General features: G+C 37.1%; 1 protein-coding gene across 5 annotated transcripts in view; it reads left to right on the top strand.

Annotated features, from left to right (window-relative positions):
• Positions 1-22,019, top strand: part of TBC1D8 (TBC1 domain family member 8) — a 133,321-nt gene that overhangs the window by 82,062 nt on the left and 29,240 nt on the right. For all 5 annotated transcript variants that reach the window (XM_072614684.1, XM_072614688.1, XM_072614686.1 and 2 more), the window contains exon 5: positions 4,734-4,974. In XM_072614684.1, coding sequence (XP_072470785.1) covers positions 4,734-4,974 — 241 coding nt within the window. The remainder of the gene's footprint in view (positions 1-4,733; positions 4,975-22,019) is intronic.

Here is a 22,019-nt window from a genome sequence, read left to right as displayed (position 1 = left end):
TTGTGTACTTTTTGGCTCCTGAGGAACCTTAGATCCCACTTCTTGGCAATTGTTAACTTTGCTAATAAATTGATCATGCTTAGAATTTTGTGCCTCCGTTTCTCTTTATCACAGAATTTTTTTATTGCAACAATTATCTGTCTTCCCCTCTGCCAGTCCACATCTTTCCTTTCGAACCTTTCTCAGAAGTCTTCTTTAGAAAGATTTCTCTAATAATTCTCTCATAAGAGATTCATAGGATTTAGAGCTAGAGAGATCACCTAGTTCAGTTCTTTCATTTTACAGATAGGTAACCATGATCCAGAAAGCGGCTTGCTTATAGCCACAGTTAGAACCTCAGTCTTGTGACTATAAGCCCACTGCTTTTGCCCCCACCATGGATAGCATTGCCTTGCTTCACAGTGCTTACTTCTGTATTCTGTCAGAATTTCCTTTTATTTGTTTTGTGTATGACATCATTCTATCTGTAACTGCTGATGTTATTTTTCTAACTGTTCCTAAGCAATGTCATGTATTATGAGGTGACAAATGAACTGGATTGTGAGGATCAAATGAGATGATTCATGAAATTGTAAATTCTGGCTGCATCTCCATCTCAAGTTTTTGATTGCCCAGCCTGGGTTTTTTAACCCTTTTGTATCCAACCACAGCAATTATCACACTGCCTTGCACAGAGTTGTCAGTCCTTGGTTTTGGTCACTTTAATTGACCTAATTGATCAATGTTGACTGAATTTTTGCAATTAGTTTTGCATTTTGCAAAATTTTTGTATTTAATTATAGAATAATTCATGTAATAAGGCAAATACATATATTCAACACACATCTATTTATCTTCAGTATTGCATGTATGTAAAAATAAGGTTATGTAACCTTCTTCCTAGAACTTAACATATCATTGTTATTGCTAATGAAAGTGAAGAAATGAATATATAAAGTCCTTTGTTCTTGTAAATGAAAATATTTCTTTACGTACCACAGAGGATATTAAAATAGAAAAATAAGTGAGCAATCAGTCTAGCTCTTCATATGCTCTTCTCCAAAGCCTTTTGATAGACAATGTGGTATAGTGAAAAAAAACGGTTGATGGAGGTACAGGACCTCTGCCATGGCTCTTTCACTTCTTACCTGTATGACCTTGGGCAAATCACATGACCGCCACGGCCTCAGTTTACCTCAATGGTAATGTTCCTTCCAGTCTAAATGTAGAATCCTAAGTTACTTAACACTATCCTGTTGAAGCTGAATCTTCTAAACATGTGAACAAGTTAGGTAGTTATTTAAACTTTCTTGCACTTGTAATCAAGTGTGATTAGACATATGGCCATCCTAAACTAAGACTTAATTTTAATGAGGATAATGAGCATTAAATCTTAAATTTCAACTTCATTTAGGCTTTTTGTTGAGGAATAAGTAAAAGATAATATAAATACTAACTTATGCAGTACTTAAAGGTTATATTGCACTTTCTAGGCTCCGGGGCCATCTTCAGTCATCCTGATTTATATCTTGCCACTGAACCCAGATGGCTCCACAGGGAAAAGTGAGGCTGGTGACTTTGCACAACCCTCCTCAATTAAATCCAATTCACTTGCATCACATGGCATCACCTTCCTGATTTTTGAGAATGAAGGACAAACAGTAACAACCTTTCTAGGCTCATTTGATACTTATAACTCTGTGAGGGGGGTAGAACAGTTTGCTATCAAGTAGCTAGGTAATTGGTATAGTGTATAAGAGTACTGGACTTGGAGTCAGGAAGACCAGTTCAAATCTTGTATCAGATACTTACTAGCGGAATGTGTCCTTAGGCAAGTCTTTAAATCTCTCTCGGTCTGTAAAATGAGTGTAATGATAACACCTACCTAACAGGGTTGTTGTGATGATCAGAGTAGATAACCTACATATGATGATTTGCAAACCTTAAAGCCCTGTATAAATGCTAGCAGTTTTTATTAGCTATTAGCATTATCCTTGTTTTATGGATGAAGAAATTGTTACTTTTCCAAAGTTCGGTAACTTTTTAAGTGGTTGAACTACAACTCAAGCATAAGATGTCTTGCAGTAAATCCATTACAGCATGGTATCCAGTGGATAGATGATGGATGCATATGATACTGTAAATTTATTATATAATTTAAAAATTATACAACCAGATGCCTGATTCTATTAAGCGGTAACTGGTCCTGATTCTTATTTCCTATTGTTCCAAAAATGGCCTGACCTGATTAGTTTCAGCAAAAGGAAGGAGTCTGGTATATGACTCTAATGTTTTTCATTTATCTGCATTTTTATATTCTTGTTTATACTGAGCTTGCCTTTCTTTTCCTGTTCCTTTCCTAAATGTTGGTTAGTTCTTGAATTTAATAGATATCCAGTGTTTTATATATGTACCAACATCTTATTTGATCTTTGATGTTTAGAAAGAGCTCAGTTGTTTTTCAGTCATGTCCAACTTCATGACCTCATTTGGGATTTTCTTGACAGAGATACTGGAGTAGTGTGCCATTTCCTTTTCCAGGTCATTTTATATATGAGGAAACTGAGACAAACAGGGTTAAGTGACTTGCCCAAGCTCACAGAGCTGGTAAATGTCTGAGGTCGGATTTAAACTGAGGGAGAGGAGTCGTCCTGACGCCAAGACCGGCACTGTGCACTGTGGTGCCACCTAGCTGCGAGTGTGTGTGTGTGTGTGTGTGTGTGTGTGTGTGTGTGTGTGTGTGTGTGTCTGTCTGTCTGTCTGTCTGTCTGTCTGTCTGTGTGCTATATCTTTATGTAAGTAGTTTGCATAGACAGGAGACTAATGACCTGAGTTTGAGATCCTTCTCTGCATCTGAGTTGCTGTTGAACACTAAGCAAGTCATTCATGACTTTGGGCCTCAGTTTCATGATCTGTAAAATGAATGGGATGGACTAAAGGAAGCTATAGTCCCTGCTAGTTTCTAACATTCTGTGAGCTTCATTCTTTTTTTCCTGTCTTAAACTCTTAAAGGCTTGAAAACAGGTAGACTTGTTATTATAAATAATGGAAATAAAATAACTCCTTTGGTCATCTATTTTCTTTTCAAAGAGAAAATAGTCCTTGCCAACAGTTCCTATTCAGAAATCTACTGCCTTGTTCTCATGATACTATAAGACTTGAGAAAATGAGCCATTTTCTCATTATTGTTAAAAAAAAAAAAGTCTGCTTATTGTTCAGTTTTCTTTCATTTTTGTTTAAATTCGTGTTGCATTTTGTGGTTTGTAGGGTATTTTTCTCACAATAACTTGTGGTAGATAAGGATTTGTGTAACTGTGGACCCAGGAATTTAAATAGCTTGCTCCAAGGTTACACAGCTAAGCTGTCATTTGAACTGGGCCTCCTACGTAGGTTTCCTGACTTGAAGTACAGCCTGATTTCCACTATACCCTACTGCCTGTCTCTGATTGACATTGATTGATAGGTTTTATTTTCTCTAGCAGCACAGTATAGTGGAAAGCTAGTTTTGGGGTCTAAGAGCCTAATTTCAAATCTTGACTCTGCCACTGACTTCTTGTATGGCTGTAATCACTTCACTTTTTTGCATCTCATTTCTTCCTCTATAAAATAGTGGAATAGAAGCTCCTCTTCCCCGGTCTCTTCCAGCTCTGATTCTCTGATGTACAATCACTTGTTTTCTCTTCAGCTTTAGCTGGCAAGCCTACAGGAGAATACAGAATTTGTATCCATAAAGGACAGTACAAACAGTAGTTTTTTTCTTTTAATAAAAGAGCTGCATAAAAACTGTTTGTACCCAAATTTCTAAGTCTTTAACACTGTTCTTTGATACAACTTAAATGTTAGGCCTATTTGGAAAAACTTTGCCTGTGAATAATCTTTTAACTTAAAACAATACCTTTTCATAGCTTTTTTTAAATATTAGATGAATGCTGCCCTTGAAAACAGAATCTTGCAGTTGGTGGTTTAAAAAAATATTGACTGACTATTCTTGTGCTTCTAAATATTCAAAAACTTTACACAGGATGATTGTTAACTGTATGCTTCAGAAGGATCTTCTTTTTGCTTAGATTTACTAACTGCTATACGAAATAAATCTTGTGACTCCAGAAAATGGTTCCAAAGAGAAAACTGGCCTATATACTGTCTCTTGTACACTACATTCCATATCTCATGTCTAGCCTTTACACTGGCTATTCCCCACACCTGGAATATTCTTTTCCTTCCAAACTTAGACTCTAACAATCCCTTTAAGATTCTACTCAAAGAAAGGAAGAAAAATTGAATAAAAAAAAAAAAGACAACTTGAGTCTCCATTCTGTCCCCATTCCACATCCAGCTGTTAGTGCCATTTCCTTTAAGGTTGTCTTCCATCTACTTTCTGTTTATCTTATATATTCTGATTTATATACTCTTTAGCCTCAGTTAGAATGTAAGCTTCTGGAAGACAGGAATTATTTGTGCTTTTTCTTTGTATTCCCCAGAGTGTAGCACACTATAAATGTGCACATAGGAAGTACTTAATAAATGCATTTTGATTAATTTAAAATCATTTTCATCTTGATATATAACTGCTGACCAGTCTTGTTCTTTAAAAAACAGAAACAAAAAACCTAAAATGATTTTTTGAGATCTGCATTTATAAAGAACAACAACCAAAAAAACCCCCCAAAACTAGGAGTATTGTTTTTATAACATATCTCGATTTCATTTGTAAAGGAAGATAAAGATGCCCATGTTGCTCTGTTCTCTTGCAGTCAAACTCATTATCCCCTGGGTTGATGTTCAGAAGCTAGAAAGAACATGCAATGTCTTCATGACGGACACCATCCGCATTACCACGCAGAATAAAGAACGAGATTTTTCCATGTTTCTTAATCTCGATGAGGTATTTAAGATAATGGAACAACTGGCAGATATGACACTTCGAAGGCTGCTGGATAATGAGATCTTTGAACTGGATCCAGACTTACAGGAGCCAACCCAGATTACCAAGAGGTAAAGGCTTAAATTGCTCTTTAGGAGGAACACATTTACATCTGTGTCTTTTATTTCATTAATTATGCCAAGTCTTAAAAATGTAGGCTTGAGGATTATATCTTGTTTGCATAACTCAAATGTTTCTCTGCTTGTAATCCAGAGCATTCCATTCTTAGAAGTGACTGTAATTTCAGACATATGATAGGTTTTTTACTTCATATTGCTTACCTTGTGTTTTCATCTTTTTTTAGAAAGAGTTGCCGTCAAATACAATTTAGGTGGCTTGTGAAGGGGCCCTAATGCTCTCTGTTCTCTCAGGGAAGCTGGAAGTGGTTCAGAAAAACTTGTATTTTCAGAACTATTTTGTAGAAAAGATTTTGGTTAGGCTGGTGTCTCTTCATTTTTGTACCAGGTTGTGCTTTCTCACAACCCCATTGCTCACCATTAATAAAACTTAGCAGTCTTCATTCGTGCCCTGACTACGTATTCCAAGGCATAATCATAAGGTTGATAACAAATCAAATGAGTTACCTCATGCTCTGCTTGTGCCTTTAAGGAAATCAAGTTCAAATTTCTGACCTTTTAAAGTTCAAACCCGGGTTTGAACTTGACTGTGGTTTCTGACTCTGGTTTATTACTGACAGCTGGATACAGGCTATTTCTTGAATATAATTTGAAAAACTGTTTAATTGGCTGTTTTGGCTACACTTTTTTTTAAAGTTACACAATTACTCACAGTTTGACTGCTAGTAGTTTTGGGAAGTTCCTTGTTTTAATTTCCTCTTTTTAAATTTCAGTGACTTTTCTTGAAAATAAGAAGATTCAAAGAACATAAAACTTTTGCTTTTGGGTGGTAGCCAGTTCATAGAATCCTAGGGTTTAGAGTTTACATGCTTAGTATTTGGTACTTCCATAATAGTAGTGTCTCTGACTTTAAAATAAAGGACTTTTAAGTGGAAGAGTGACATCATTTGTAAGCCTATAGTTCATAAGAACTATAGCAAGACCAGGATATATTAATACAGTCATATCTCAGAAATACTGTGGATTTAGTTCCAGACCATTCAAGTAGTGAATTTTTAGTTTTCAGTGCACATAGAAGTTGTTTACACTACCCTGTAATCTATTAAATGTTCAGTAGTATTAGGTGTAAAAAATGAACATACCTTAATTTTAAAATATTTTTTGCTAAAAATTGCTAACCATTATCTGATCCTTCAGCAAGTCAGTATTTTTGCAGATGGAGATCTTGCCTTGATGCCAGTGGCTGCTGACTGATCAGGGTGGTGGTCACTGAAGGTTGGGTGGCTGTGGCAGTTTCTTAAAATAAGATAACAATGAAGTTTGCCTGTCAATTGACTCTTCCTTTCCCTTGAACACTTAGAGGCCATGATAGGGTTATTAATTGGCTAATTTCAGCATTGTTGTATCTCAGAACAGGGAGGCCCATCAGTGGAGCAGTCAGAAGACACCCAACATTTATCTATTAAGTACATCATCGTATATGGGCATGGTTGTGGTGCCTCAAAACAATTAGAATAGCAACATTAAAGATCACTGGTCACAGATTACCATAACAGACATAATAATAATGAAAAACTTTGAAATATTTTGAAAATTACCAAAATGTGACACAGAGACATGATGTGAACAGATCCTGTTGGGAAAATGGTGCCAATAGACTCGCCCAATGCAGAGTTGCCACAAACCTTCAATTTGTAAAAAAAAATAAATAAATAAAAATGCAATATCTGTGAAGTGTAGCGAAGCAAAGCACAATAAAACAACGTATGCCTGTATATCATATCATCTCTCCTGATTTCACCATTGCCCTGTGAAATACGGAAAGCCAGTTTATATTCATAAACATTTATATATAAACAAAATAGAAACATATATAGTATAATAAAATATAATATAATGTTATATGTAATATAATATATAAAACATAATACGTATAATAACATATAAAATGTAAATATATTTATGTTAAATATAAGCATTAACATTCATAACAGATGATAGAAATAAGATAGAGAGGTAACGATCTGGCTCCAGCAGTACATTTATTCAGTACTGGAACCAGGATAAAAATTCAGGTGCTTTGATTTCCAGCCCCACTGCTCTTTGTACTTACTCATCAGGCTTGGGTTTTCCATTTTATCCACATTTTAAAGGGAATTTGTTTTCAAAGGAGGGTCAGTCACCAAGATTCCCCCTCTTCTATGGTTTCCTCAAGTATCTTAGCATGACCTTAGTAGCTATGGCGCATGAAGCCACCTACCTTTTGCCTTTTAAGAGTGAACAAAGTCAAACAAAACGTGTCACTTCTAACCTTGTCTCTATGCATCTATCCACTTTAAATAGTGTGGGTAAAGTGGAAATATTTTCTTTTGATATTAACCACGAAATCCAACATTGTCAAAATGAGGAGGTTAGATAAGACCTGAGAAATAGATGTCATCTAATTCTAAAGGTAGGTCACCATAGTGAACAGTCAAATTTGGCAGATCATCCTTCCAGCTTACACATTTGGGGCAAAAATGAGAAATAATAAAATTAAAACCTGTTTGTTGTTGTTCAGTCATTTCCAGCTCTTTGTGACCCCATTTGAGGTTTTCTTGGCAAAGATTATGGAATGGTTCCCCATTGCCTTCTCCAAGTCCATTTACAGATGAAGAAACTGATGCAAACAGGATTCAGTGACTTGCCTAGGGCCACATAGCTTTTCAGTGTCTGAGCAGGATTTGAACTTAGGTCTTCTTGACTCCAGGTCCAAAGCTTTATCTGCTGTCCCATCTAGCTACCTCAATTAAAAACATGCCAAAGGACTATTTGGGGATGTCTATAAGATAAACTTTACTTTCCATTTTTGGCAGTAAAAAGGAGTAATATAACACTCACCCATCCAAGACTCAATTGTCCAATAGACTTACCTTCAGCATAACCAACAGATATATAGAGAAGACCTCGGAACAGCCAAAATGCGTGTAACTAGTTTGCAAAGGTGTTGCCTTGTAACCAAGAATGCCCTCATTATACTTGATAAAATAGTAATGACAGCCTACGTTTGTGTAGTCATTGGAACTTTATGGTCAAACTTTATAAGAACTGGGAAAACCACAAATCACTTCTTTCACATTTCCTAATGTTCAGTGATTTTAATTAGTAAGTCAACAAGTGCTTACTATGTACCAGGCTCTGTCCTACTCTCTGGAAATATAAAGGCACAAAAACAATCCTTGCCTTCAAGGAGATCGCAATCTAATGGGGAAAAGAGTATGTGAATAGCCATATGCAAATGAGAGATACACACTGGATAAATTGGAGATAATCTCAATTTTAAATACTTTGAATCCTAAGAGTCCTAGACCTGAAGAGGACTTTTTGCTAGTTATATTTTTGGACAGATGTTGTTGTGTTTGTCCTTTGTTCTTGAAGAGGACCATGAAATCAAGATGATGACATGACTTGCAATTGACTTTGATTTGAGTGAGGGAGGGCTGTGCAAGGTCACCAGCCTCACTTTGTCCTCCAGAGCCATCTGGGTTCAGTGGCCTGATATTCATCAGGACTACTGGAGATGGCCCAGGATGCTACGTGAGACCCTGGCCCTTTCAGGCTAAGGTCTTAGCACATTCTCATTTTGCATGAGATACACCCATTAAATAAATAGGCCTCTTTAAGTAGTTACTCAAGGGATGACTCATTTAGTAAAAAAAAAAAAAAAAAAAAAAAAAAAAAAGTCCAATTGGGAGGGGAAGACCCTCAGGGTTGCTGGGTAAAAGAGAAACACTATTTAGTATTTTTATTCACTCTGTGCTAGGAGGATGGGAACCTGTTGTCCAATTTATGAACTCCATAGAAGAGAAACCAAGATTATGGTTTCTAAAAAATCATTAGTTCTGAAAATCAGGGAAAAGTTTAGTACTTGTGTATTGTACCAGCTCTTATTCTTGACCTTTAAAGTTCAGGTATACCAGGACCTACAAACAAATGCTTAACAAATGACTCTCCAGAAAAAAATGACACACTTTTCAATTTAATCTGCCCTATTAAAATTTTCTCCCATACCATCTTAAGTCTAGATAATCAACAAAACAATAAATCAGCCCCAGATTTGTAGCATTTGCCAGCTTTTGAAATGTAAATGTTTATACTGAAAATTTAATAATCAGCTCTTTCAAACTGGTAAGAGTTGGCTCCAGCACACCCAGAGGAACAAGAAATAAGGGCTGAAGAGGATGAGACACAAATAGTATAAATAGCAGGCAGTGGTAGAAGTGTCATCTAGAATTGCTCAAAATTTGTATGCAGCATCTCATGTAAAGAGCATCTTTGGCATAATGAGGGGAGAAATGCAGTCTGTTGAGGAAAAAAAAATTTCCAATCATGTTCCCTAAAAGTCAAAGGTCATGTCTTACTACTTAACAAACATCTGTTCTCATTTTTTAAAATTTAAAATGTGTCTCTACCAATATATACATATATGGAAATATGGGCAGGATTAGGTCCCTGGTGTTCTCGGCTTCAAAGCTAGCTCTTTAACTCCTACTTCAGGCTTCGCATTCAATACTTGTTCACAGGTGGTTGGTTTTTGGGGGTGATTTTGAGGCAATCAGAGTTAAGTGACTTGCACAGGACTCCAGGGCCGGTACTCTATCCACTGTACCCCTTAGCTGCCCCTTTATCCTCTGCTTTTAATAGTAGTAGAATAGATATGTAGAGGGCAAGAGCAAAAACTTTCCTCCCCCTCTACCTGTATTTTTGTAGTTTAGTTCCCAGAATAACGTTGGAGCTCCAGATGTATGGGTTTCTGAGACTGCTTGGGAGACACGAAGTAAATTTAATTTATATAATGTTGCTGACATCGACAGCTGCTTTACTCAGTTCCATAGGCACACACTTGAGATTGTGTAAGATTGAAGTTTATTCTGCTTAGCCCCTGGCCTGCTGCAGTGTGTGTGTGTGTGTGTGTGTGTGTGTGTGTGTGTGTGTGTGTGTGTGTGTGTGCGTGCGCGCGCGCATTACTGACTGGAAACTTCATTCTTCCATTTCCTTAAAGCACTTTGGGGAGTAATAGAGGAAAGATGTTTTGTGTAAACACAAGTTTCAGAAATGAAATGTACAGGGTATTTTCTCTAAATACTTGGCCTTTCAGAAAAAACCATATCAATACAATTTCTGCTTTTCTTTCACATTATTAATGCCTAACAGGTTAATCTTTCTTAAGATGTAAATAACTATCTTTTAAAAATATCCTCTATAGCTTTCTACACAGAGATACCTTGCAGGCAATTAACAGAACAACTAGAGAACTCTGGATTTTCTTAATGAGATGAAACTAATAGCAGAATTAGGGAGCCTGCCCTGCCTCTATAAACATCCTTAGTCCAAAAGGCCAGTAGAGGTTGTGTGAGGCATTCATTTTTTCATTATGTAAATAGAAAATATTTTCATGCTGAGATAACCAAGACATATCCTGATTCTGCTTAGTCACAATGGAAGATTCCCTTCACGAGCTTATCTGACATCCTTGTGTTTTCGGAAAAGATTAAATTTTTTCAGTGGGTTTTTATCCTTTTCTTGCAAAAGGAAGACTTTTTATGAGTTTTAATAATATATTTATCTGAGCAGCCTTCCTACCTAAAATGTTAAACCCACTGCTGTTGCTAATCAACTGTGTAAAGCTGCTCCCTCTGCTTCTTATGGGTTAAGGCTTTCATTGTGTGTAGTATTAGGCCTGGAGAAAATTTGGCTAACGATATTCATCACTTTCCTCCATAAAATCCTACTCTGATCTTTCCTTGTGAGGTAGAGGTGATCTTGTGTTCTTGAAGGTTAGGTGAAGAGAGTGAAAACAGTGCTGGAAAGTATTCAGGAATGATCCCAACAGTTGAGCCTGTTTTCTAAAAACTAACCCAGCTAATTTACATTGTCTCTCCTGATTCTATTTTCCAGGTCAGTTGTTTTTCCAATAAGATATTTCACATTATCTTCCATTTTTCGAATCTGCGCGGTATGTTCTGAGATATCTGTCTTTCTCGAAAAGTCCTTAGCGTCCATCCGTACCATTCCAGTTTTGAAAGATCTATTTTCTTCAGTGAGCTTTTGAATCTCCTTTTCCATTTGGTTAATTCTGCTTTTGAAAGCATTCTTCTCCTCATTGGCCCCTTGCACCTCCCTTGCCAGCTGAGTTAGGCTAGTTCTCAAGGTGCCAATTTCTTCAAGATTTTTTTGGTTCTCCTTTAGCAGGGAGCTGATCTGCTTTTCATGCTTCTCCCTCATCCCTCTCATTTCCCTTCCCAGTCTTTCCTCCACCTCTCTTAACTTGATTTTCAAAATTCCTCTTGAGCTCTTCCATGGCCCGAGCCCATTGGGTGGGCTGGGACACAGAATCCTCAATTTCTGTGTCTTTGCCTGATGGCAAGCATTGTTCCTCCCCATCTGAAAGGAAGGGAGGAAATGTCTGTTCTCCAAGAAAGTACCCTTCAATAGTTTTATTTCTTTTCCCTTTTCTTGGCATTTTCTCCAACCAGTGGCCTGAACTCTGAATGTTCTCCTCACACCCACCTCGCCTCCTGGTCCTCCCAGCCAGCATTTGGGGACTGAGATTCAAATGCTGCTTCCCACCTTAGGATTTTTGGCGGGGGCAGGGCTGCTATTCAGTGTGAGAATTAAGTTCAGGTGGTCAAGGGCAGGGCCGCCTCTCAGGCATAGTTCCCTCTGGGGGTTTATGCACAGACCTTCCACAATGGATCCAGGCTCCTGCCCGTTTGGGGAGCCCCCGTCCACAGCTGCCTCTCAGCCCCCACCTCCGGGGGGGGGGGGCCCAAGCCTTGGGGGCACCCCACTCCCCTCTCAACCCGCCAGAGACTCTCTCACCCACACCCGTCAGTCACCTGTTGGTGGGGGGGCCGTGCCGCCGCTGAAGATCCCGCCTCCGGAGCCCTCTCAGATCTGTGCCTCTCGGAGCCGTGGCCGCCGCCGCCACTGCCGCAGGTCCCGGCTGGGCTCCGCGTCTGCAGCGCGACGGACCTTTTGCGAGAGGTTTGCAGGTCCCTCTGTGGGTGGGGGGACCCGCGTGGCTGCTGGAAATCCCGTCCCCGTAGCCCTCTCGGATCTCCTCCCCTCAGTGTCGCAGCCGCAGCAGGGCCGCACTCCGCTCCCCGTCCCAGCGCCCAGTCCACGGTGTGAAGGACCCCCCGTGAGAGGTCCGCAGGTCTCTTCGGAGCAGGAATCTCCCTCGCTCCAATACTCCATGGTCTCTGGGTGCAGAATTCGCCCTGGCTTGGTCCCCTCTAGCCGTTCTGTGGTTTGTGTGTTCGGAGCTATGTGTATGCGCGTCTTTCTACTTCGCCATCTTGGCTCCCTAACCCAGCTAATTTACAGAGAGGTTTATTACCAGTGGGCCAGCCAATTGGTGATAATGTTTATGGCCATAACAATTTATGAAAGAAAGAAAAATATAAAATTGCTGTTAGTCCTATGCAGACTCCTGATTCTGCAGTGACATTGGTAGAATGGCAGAGGAGTTGGAGGATTCTAAGCTAAGATAGCTTTTCCATTGTTTGTGAACTTTAATTTGACTGTTGGCACTGTATATGTTAAGATAAGTAAGTGTCCAGTGACCAATGATGAATGTATATATTGCTGGGGCAAACTCTGGTGTTCTTGCTGTAAATGAAAACAGAAGAAAGAAAGTAATGGAAGATAATAGGAAGATGATTCATAGGAATTCCTTGGAGGAGAGACAAAGAAAGGTGTTGGTAGAATTTGTATTTGTCATTTGTACAAAGGAAAGAAGGGGCAGCTAGATAGAGCAATAGATAGAGTTGCCTGTTGTGAAGTCAGGAAGTCATTTGCCTAAGTTCAAATCTGACCTCAGACACTTATTAGCTATATGATCCTGGGAAAGTCATTTAACCCTTTTTGCCTCAGTTCCTCATCTGTAAAATAAGCTGGAGAAAAAAATGTCAATCCACTCCAGTATCTTTGCCAAGAAAACCCTAAATGGGGTCATGAATAATTAGACACAACCATACAACGAAAAACTCAACAACAAAGGCAACAGGAAATGGAATTTAATATCAGCTTTACATAGTAATCATACTTGATAAAATGCTTTTTCATTCATCCAGTCCATCCATTCATTCACCTGTCTTATAGTACCGATGATAAATGTTTGCAAAAGGACGATGAAAATATCTGCAGATTATGCAGCAACATCAATTAAGAGGTAGAAGTTTTCTACTAAGATCTTGATAATACTGTATGTCTCTCCTCAAATTATCTGATGGCACTTTGACTCTCTTTTGTTACTATCATACTATACCTATGTAAACATAGTTATAAATATCTATGCAAATATAGATATAACAGGCATGGTGCCCAACATGGTATCTCTATACCCTTCTTCTCTCTTTCTGGGCTTCTTAATTCACTGTAGCATGCACTCATGGTGGTAGGTGTGGAAGGATTTTTTCCAGGGCTAGGGGGATGACAATGGTCCCCACATGGTTACAACTTGCTTTCAAGAGGGGAGAAATACATGTATACTCTCACCACTGTAGCTCCTGCATCCTCACTGGCATGCTTCCTATTTCCATGAATTAGTCAAAATGGCAGCATTAATTCTTAAACATGAGCCATTTACTGAAAAGCCAAAAGTAAAAATAATCATGAAGTGAATCTTATTCAGTAGAACGCAGAAATAATCAAAACTTAACAATATCTATTAACTCGGGTTGCACTCATTTACTGGGTTCCACAGTGGAGAGAGAGAGAGAACCAGCATATATGAATAGAAATCTAGTAGTGAGGTACACAAGACACTGAAATGTAGCCTTGAATGTACATCTTCTTGTTAGGGAATATTCTACACCATATATCACCTGTTTCTCTTAAGAACCTTTCCCATTCTCCTGTCAGCCAAAGTCTTTTTCTGCTACTCTAAGGTCTATGAAGCAATGTTGAGCTCTCTTTGCTAGAAGACATCTTACTCCTAGTATCTTTAGAGCTTGCCAGGTCTACAACCTTGGCTAGATGCTGAGGCAGTGTGATAATTTTTCAGTGAAAAACATTTCCCTTTAATTCTGAGATCTGCAAAGCTATTAAGGGTTTGATTTCTATAAGCTTTGAGAGGTTTTCCTTTCTTGAGTCATAGATGGAAGTAAGGGCAATGTAAGCAGCTAGTCCTAGAGAGGCTTCACTTCTCCCAAGCTGTGAGTGGCACTGGATAACAAAGCACTCTTTCCCCCAGCCAGTTCTTCACCCACAGCATAGGATGCTACTTTTACCAATTATCATGTAAGCACTGAAATTTTTCCTTCAATCATATCAGCTCCCCACATCAGCTGCATAGCCTACCTGTCAGTTGTGTTCATCCTGTCAGGTTTTGGCTCTGTGTCTTCTCTGTTCCATAGACTTCTTGCTCAGGATTTTGTTTCTCTCTTCAGCTTCTCTCATTTCTCTTACCCATCTTCTTTTTGGTCATTGGTTCCTCCTCTTCTATGCCTCAGATCATGGCCTCTTCCTTAGTAATGTTACCCATCTGTAACTTTGGATGATAAATCCAAAACCTATATTTTGTTTTACAAATAATCATTATGCAAGAATTCCATAGTCCCCAAAAATGAATGCCTCACACAGTCTTTTGGACTAAAATAAGTTTCCTCGCAATAAACTCCAGAGTCCAGAGAATAGTTATATTTAAATGAGTAATTTTGGAACAGTGCATGGTAGCCATCTCTTCTACACATCAATACCTTTCCCTCTGAGGAATTGTTTTCTCTCAAGTCCTTTCAGAATTTTTATCTAGGAGTTACTTTTCTCTCAAGATCTCTGAGTACAGCTGCTTTTCTGCCCCCTTCAACAAATAGAATGTCCATATAAGAAAGAAGCAACATATGCATGACATTTTTCTTACAACTCTTTTGAAGGAACAGACATGTCCACATCCCCTGTGCCTAGCACAGTGTCTTGGGCACATCCTAGGTGCTTAATAAATATTTATGGAATTATTTAATTGAACCTCTGGTCATGGAAGGAGCGTCAGCCGACTTCTGTAAAGGATAAGGTCCTTAAAAGATATTGTAGCAAGAAAGATGCCATTGGTACGGCAAAACTTTGTGAATATGCAAAGGCGTAAAAACATTATTGATCCCTAAATGTCCCAGGTCTCTTGTAATTTTGAATGTTGAAGTACAGTTCTTTGTATCTTCACATTTTTTTCAAAATCTTGTACTCTGAATAATTTCTTTAATAAAGTCATGTTTTTTATAGCAAAATCTTCCATCCTCCGCAATCATGACATTTGTTTTATATGACTGAGTGTACTTTTGATTGACAGCTCTACACTTTATATAGAATTACATGAGCTTAAGATGGCATACATTCTAAAGCAGAAGAAAGCTACTGACTTAGCTGGATGCCTCTTTAACTTAGGAGGAGAGCTAAATACTGAAGACCAAGGATAACAGGAAACATGGTACAGGCGGTGGGGGTGGGGTTGTAGGTGATGAAAGAGAACATGTTTGTATGGCCGGAGAGGCTGGGACATCAATTAAGATTTCAATGTAGTAATCCAGAAGAGAGGCAATGGGATCCTGAACTAAGGCAAAAGGAAGTTAGAACCAAAAGGAGGGTATAGAGTAGTGGAATGCGGTAGTAGATAGGCCTTGGCAACTGGTCATGAATGGTGAGGGAGGAATAATAACCAAAGGTAAGCGGAGGTTACCTTTTGAGCTTAGTTAGCTGAGAAAATAGTGGATCATTAGTAGACACAGAGAAGCCAGAAACGAGAATACATATAGAGGGTAAAGTGAGTATATTCTTTAGATGTTGTTAGAAGTAATGGTAGGATATCCAAGTTTAACATGCAGATGAAAGTACTAACATGGAACTCAGGATCACCAGGACAGCTACACACAGGGAAATCTTTCAGGGGAAACTGACAGTAGAATTCATGAGAATGGTAACAAGGGAGAATTTGAAAAGGGAGAAGAAGAGAGTGCCAAAGACTGAGCTGTGAAGGTTAACATCATAGAGGGTAGGAGGAAAAGAAGTTGGTAAAGGCTCCAGGACTAGAATTACACTATGGGGAAGCAAAAACATCAGTAGGCTCCTGAAGAAAAAACCTTAGCCTAAAAAAGGTAAATACAAATATATATAAAATATGTGTGTAGAGCAAGGGTTCTTACCCTGTTTTTGTACTCTGGACTCTGTTAGTAGTCTGGTGAAGTCTATGGATTCTTTCTCAGAATGTTTTTAAATGCATAAAATAAAATCCAAGTAATTACAAAGGAAATAATTTATATTAAAATAAAGATATGTTTTTTCCCCCCTAAGGTCATGAAACACCTGAAATCTATCCACAGATCATTTGGAGTAACCCCATGTTAAGAACCTCTGATTATAAGGTGATCCCAGAAGCTCTTAAAGAAAAGGGTTGATTAAATAGAAGTTAGATTAGAATAGAAATAGATTAAATAGAACTGAGTCAATAGCTAAAGTAGCAGGTGTGTGAACCAAACATTTTAAATTAGTTACAGGTTATGGAAAAAACTAATCGTGTGTGTGAGCATGTATGAGTGAGAGAGAGACAGAGAGAGAGAGAATATATATATACGTGTGTTAGGGAATGGGCAGATATAAATCCTCCCACCCTTCCTGTGCTTTGGTAATATTCATCTGTGATTCATCACACCCCCATATGTTCACCTCTGCCTCACCCATCTCCTTAGGGAAGACTTACATCTTCCAGAAAGAAGAAGAATATGTTTGGCTTGTAGAAATAGATTTGTAAGATACACAGGTTAATAAATGTTGGAATTGCTTAGAATACACTTTGGTAATTAGGAAATATTGACTAATATAAAATTTCTAAAACAACTTATGTTTATTTTAGCATTTTCTGTTTCCTGCTGTCTCTTCCTCATACCTCCCATAATAATCTGAAGGGTTTAGAGCATTTTGCCATATGTATGTAATCCTTTGGGGCAAGCACCATGATATGGTGAAAAGAGAACTGAATTTGGAATCAGAGGAATGGGTTCAAATGCCAGGTCTGCTACTTCTGTGACCTCAGGTCAGTTACTTCTTGTCTCTGGATCTGATTTTCTTTATCTGTAAATTGAGAAGATTGGACTAGGTGACCTGTTAGGTCTTTTCAACTCTAAATCTGTGATCTTGTGAATTACATTCTCCCTGTGCCCAGTTTTTGAGGGATAGGCTTAGACAACTTCTGAAGCTACTCTGTGACCTCTTTAAGGCCAGTAGATACCTTATATTTAGTAAACTGATTTTTTGTTGTACTATAACTAAAACCCTATTGACTTGAAATTTGTGTAGAGCTTTTCTACATGTATCCAAAATTACTTTCTCTGAGTAATTTATGCTCTAGGTCAATAGCTTTCAGTGTTGTTTAGGTATATCTAGAAATTCCATGAAAATAGGCTACAGCCATTGACTTTTTGACTTTCCCTTTCAGGGATTGGGGAGTTAATGAAATAAAAAAAAAATAAAAGGGTTCTATGACCTCTGAGAGAGTTGGCTTCCAAAGCTTTACCAATTTTCATAATATATTAATGGTTCAGGTAGGTGGCACTAGAAAATATTAATCCTATTTTTCAGCTAAAGAAATCAAGTTCTAAAGCATAGAATTGAAGTCTCCTGATGCCAAGGCAGATCTGTACTCTATTTGACATAGTCACTAAATATGCTGTAGTCAACTTTGCTGTAATGCTAAGGTTTCTTTAGGTGTCAACATTTCCTACTTTTTACTCTCTAGGAATTTTTACTATAAGGAATTTCTATAGATTTTTCCCTTTAGTTTTTCCATAGACGCCAAGTAAAATGAATTTCAGGTTCTTTTTTAGCTATCATTTCTTTCTTTCCTTTCTCAATACTATCTCTGCTTGTCGAGAACCAGAAAACCTTTTAAATCTAGATTATTGAGCTTGGGACACTCTAAGGAAATTTTCCTTAGACCAGCAGTTTTCAAACTTTTTAGTCTCAAGACATTTTTATATCCTTAAAAATTATTGAAAACCTTACTATTAAAAATGGTTGAGAACTCCAAAGATCCTTTGTTTATGTGAATTATAGCTATCAATATTTACCATATTCTAAAAATTAAAACTTATACATTTAAAAAAACATTTATTTTCATTTTAAAATATATTACATGTTAACATAAGTAACACATTTTAATGAAAATAGCTATATTTTCCAAAACAAAAAAAATATAGTGAGAAGTACAATTGTTTTACATATTCTTTAATGTCTGACTTAATCGAAGATAACTGGATTTCCATATCTGCTTCTGTATTCAACGTTAGAGTATGTTGTTTTGGTTAAAGTACATGAGGAAAATCTGGCCACGCAAACAACGTCCTAGTATTAGTATAAAAATTGTTTTGATCTCACTGACCCCTAAAAAAGTCTCAGGGACCTCTTCCCAACCTCCCTCCCCCGAAATTCTCAGAGCATACTTTGAGAACTGCTTTCCCTAGAGCATGTGGATCAGATATTTTAGTCTGATGCCTTATCGTGGAACAAGAATAGACTTTGTCCTCTGAGGATCAGTTTAGCCAAATTTTGAGAGCTTCTTCATTAAAGATCTGGGCACAAAGTGATAATTTTTTTCCAGCCACAGCAATTTGCATAGACTATTGATCAAGGCATGGAGAAATTTGCATTGACTGTGGGAATAATGATGACTTAAATACATTGAAAAACCCATAATTTTATCAAATGAGACAAAGTTTAATGTACTGAATTATGGATCAATCAGATGTTCAATAAATAGATGAATTTTACTAATGGCTAGGCACAAAAAAGGATAAGTTAAATTTAACTTTGCATCTAGCCCTATGGGTTTTTAGTTCAAATCCCAAATTAAAGAATATTCTAATTTACTATGTGTGCAGTTTAAATAGCTGATCTTTTAAAAATCAGCAAATATTTTCATTTTAAAGTTTTAATTAAAATTTTAAAAATAATTTTTATTGCTGTCTTTTGTAATGTCATAGATAAGGGCTAAGGCTGTCACTGTTACACTTTTGTTTTTATATTACCTCCATTTCCAGTTATATTCCTTTCTCTACTCCTTTCAGAGATCCATTTCTTATAATAAAGAATAAAAAAGGGGAAGAAAAAAACACTTAGCAAAACTAACCATTATATTTAAAAATTTAAGTCTCACATGTGTAATGTTTTACACTCCTGGTCCCCTACCTCTGCAAAGAAGTAGGAGAGGTGTCTTATTATATCTCCTCTTTCAATTGGCCATTGTAATTTCACAGCATTCGGTTTTGATTAAAACCAACAACCTTTAAAAGTAGAACTTTTATTACCTTGAGGGCCTGCTTTTAACTGAGGAAAAAAATAACTTCTTATAGTGCTTAGAATTCTGTTTTCCTACTTCTGGGCTACTAACCCTGGAGGAGGCTGCATAGGTATTGTAGAGAATCCATAAGTCCATATGTTCACTGAAGAAAAATAATTCCTTAAAAATTAGAATTGGGCAAGTAGAAGCTAATGACTTCAAGAAACATCAAGAAACAATAAAACAAAATTAAAAGAATGAGTGGAAGAAAATGTGAAATATCACAAAGGAAAAACAACTGACCTGGAAATAGATTGAGGAGAGATAATTTAAGAATTATTGAATTACCTGAAAGAAGGTAGCCTAGACATCTGATTTCAAGAAACTATCCAGGAAAACTGCACCAATATCCCAGAACCACAGGGCAAAATAGCAATGGAAAGAATCTACTAATTACTACCTGAAAGAGATCCCCAAATGAAAATTTCTAGAAGTATTATAGCCAGATTCCAGAACTCCCAGGTCAAAGAGAAAATACTTCAAGCAATCAGAAACCACTGAAATACTGTGAAGCCACAGTCAGGATCACAGAAGATCTAGTAGCTACCACATTAAAGGAATGGAAGGCTTGGAATATGATATTCTGGAAGGCATCAAAAGAGTGGGAATACATCAAGAAAAACCTACCTAGCAAAACTGAATATAAAAAAAAAAATCCAACAGGGGAAAAAAAATGAATATGAAATAGAAAATTAAAGCATTCCTGAAGAAAAGAGAAGAACCAGAAAGAAAATTTGGCTTTCAAATAAAGAATCAAGAGAAACATGAAAAGTTAAACATGAAAGAGAAATCATAACAGACTCAATAAGGTTAAACTGTTTACCTTTCTTTAAGGGAATATGATAATGTATATCTTCTAAGAAGTTCACCATTATGAGGGCAGTTAGAAGGGTTGTGCAAAGAAAGAAGGTACCAGGCAGGGAAAGCTGATTATATTTGGATGATGTAAAGTTACGAAAAAGAGGGAAGGGAGAGAGGGAGAGGAAGGATGGGGAAATTATCTCACATAAAAGAGGCATGCAAGGAAGAACTTTTACAATGGAAAGGAAAATGGTGGGGGTGGGGTGGGCAATGCTTGGACCTCACATTTAATTTGGTTGAAAAAGGGAAATATATATGTGTAGATATGTATGGGTAGGTGGGGGGGTATACACACACTCAATTGGTAATTAAAATCCGTCTTAGCTAAGAGGAAGTAGGAGGGGAAGGGAATAAAGATGGGTGATGATAAAAGTGAAAGAACATAGTGGTCAGAAGCAAGACAGATTTTAGAGGGGGAACAGGATAAAAAAGAGAGGACAAACAGGAAATACACAATTACTAATCATAACTGTGAATGTGAATGGGAAGAACTCACCCATAAAATGGAAGCAGATAGAAGGACAGATTAGAAATCAGAATCCAACCACATGTTGTTTACAAAGTACATACTTGAAACAGACACACAGAGTTCAAAGAAGGGGATGGAGCAGAATCTATTATGCTTTGGGTAAAGATAAAAAAGGCAGGGGTAGCAATCATGATTTCAGACAGAGCAAAAGCAAAGGTAGATCTAATCAAAAGGGATAAGTAGGGAAACTACATTTTGCTAAAAGGCACCATAGACAATGAAGTGATATCAATACTAAAAATATATGCACCAAATAGCATAGCATCCACATTCTTTAAGGAAAAAATTAAATTAATTACATGAAGAAGAAGTGAAACTACATTTGTAGGAGATCTCAGTTTTTCCCTCTTTGAGACAGATAAATCTAACCATAAAATAAATAAGGCTTCAAGGAGATTAATAAGATCTTAGCAAAGTTAGATATGATAGACCTATGGAGAAACTGAATAGGAATAGAAAGGAGTATGCATTTTTTTTTCTCAGCTGTTCATGTCACCTTCACAAAAACTAACTCTGTATTAGGGCATAAAAACCTCACAAACAAATGCAGAAAAGCAGAACTATTAAATGTACCCGTTTTAGGTCTTAATGCAACAAAAATTACATTTAAACATAGATTAAAAGCTAATTGGAAAGTAAATTATGTATTCCTAAAGAATAAGTGGGTCATAGAAAAAATAATCATAGAAACCATCAATAATTTCATTAAAGAGAGTGACAACAATGAGACAACATTCCAAAATTTGTGGGATTCAGTCAAAGCAATTCTCAGGAGAAATTTTGTATCTCTAAATGCACACATCAATAAAAGAGAGAAAGAGCAGATCAATGAATTGGACATACGATTTTTAAAAGAACTAGAAAAAGCTACTTAAAATCCCCAATTAAGCAACAAAATGGAAATCCTGAAAAACAAAGGAGAGATTAATACAATTGGAAGTAAAAAGAAAAAGCCCAAAACATTGTACTTATAAAATTAGGAGCTGGTTTTATAAAAAAATAAATAAATAAATAAACTTTTGGTCAATTTGATTAAAAAAAAGAAGAAAGAAAAGCAAATGAGTAGTATCAAAAAATGAAAAAAGTGAATGCATCCCCAAATAAAGCAATTATTAAGTTATTTTGCCCAATTATATTCCAGTAACATTGATGGTCTAAGTGGGATGAGTATTTACACAAATATGAATCTCCCAGATTAACAGAAGAGGAAATAGAATATTTAAATAACCCAGTCTTTGAAAAAGAGATTGAATCAATGAGGTCCCTCTGAAAAAATCCCCAGGA

The sequence above is a fragment of the Notamacropus eugenii genome, chromosome 5 (genome assembly GCF_028372415.1).
Source record: "Notamacropus eugenii isolate mMacEug1 chromosome 5, mMacEug1.pri_v2, whole genome shotgun sequence".
Classification (NCBI taxonomy): Eukaryota; Metazoa; Chordata; class Mammalia; order Diprotodontia; family Macropodidae; genus Notamacropus; species Notamacropus eugenii.
Note: the sequence above shows the minus strand (reverse complement) of the source record. Positions and strands in the feature narration are given on the sequence as shown.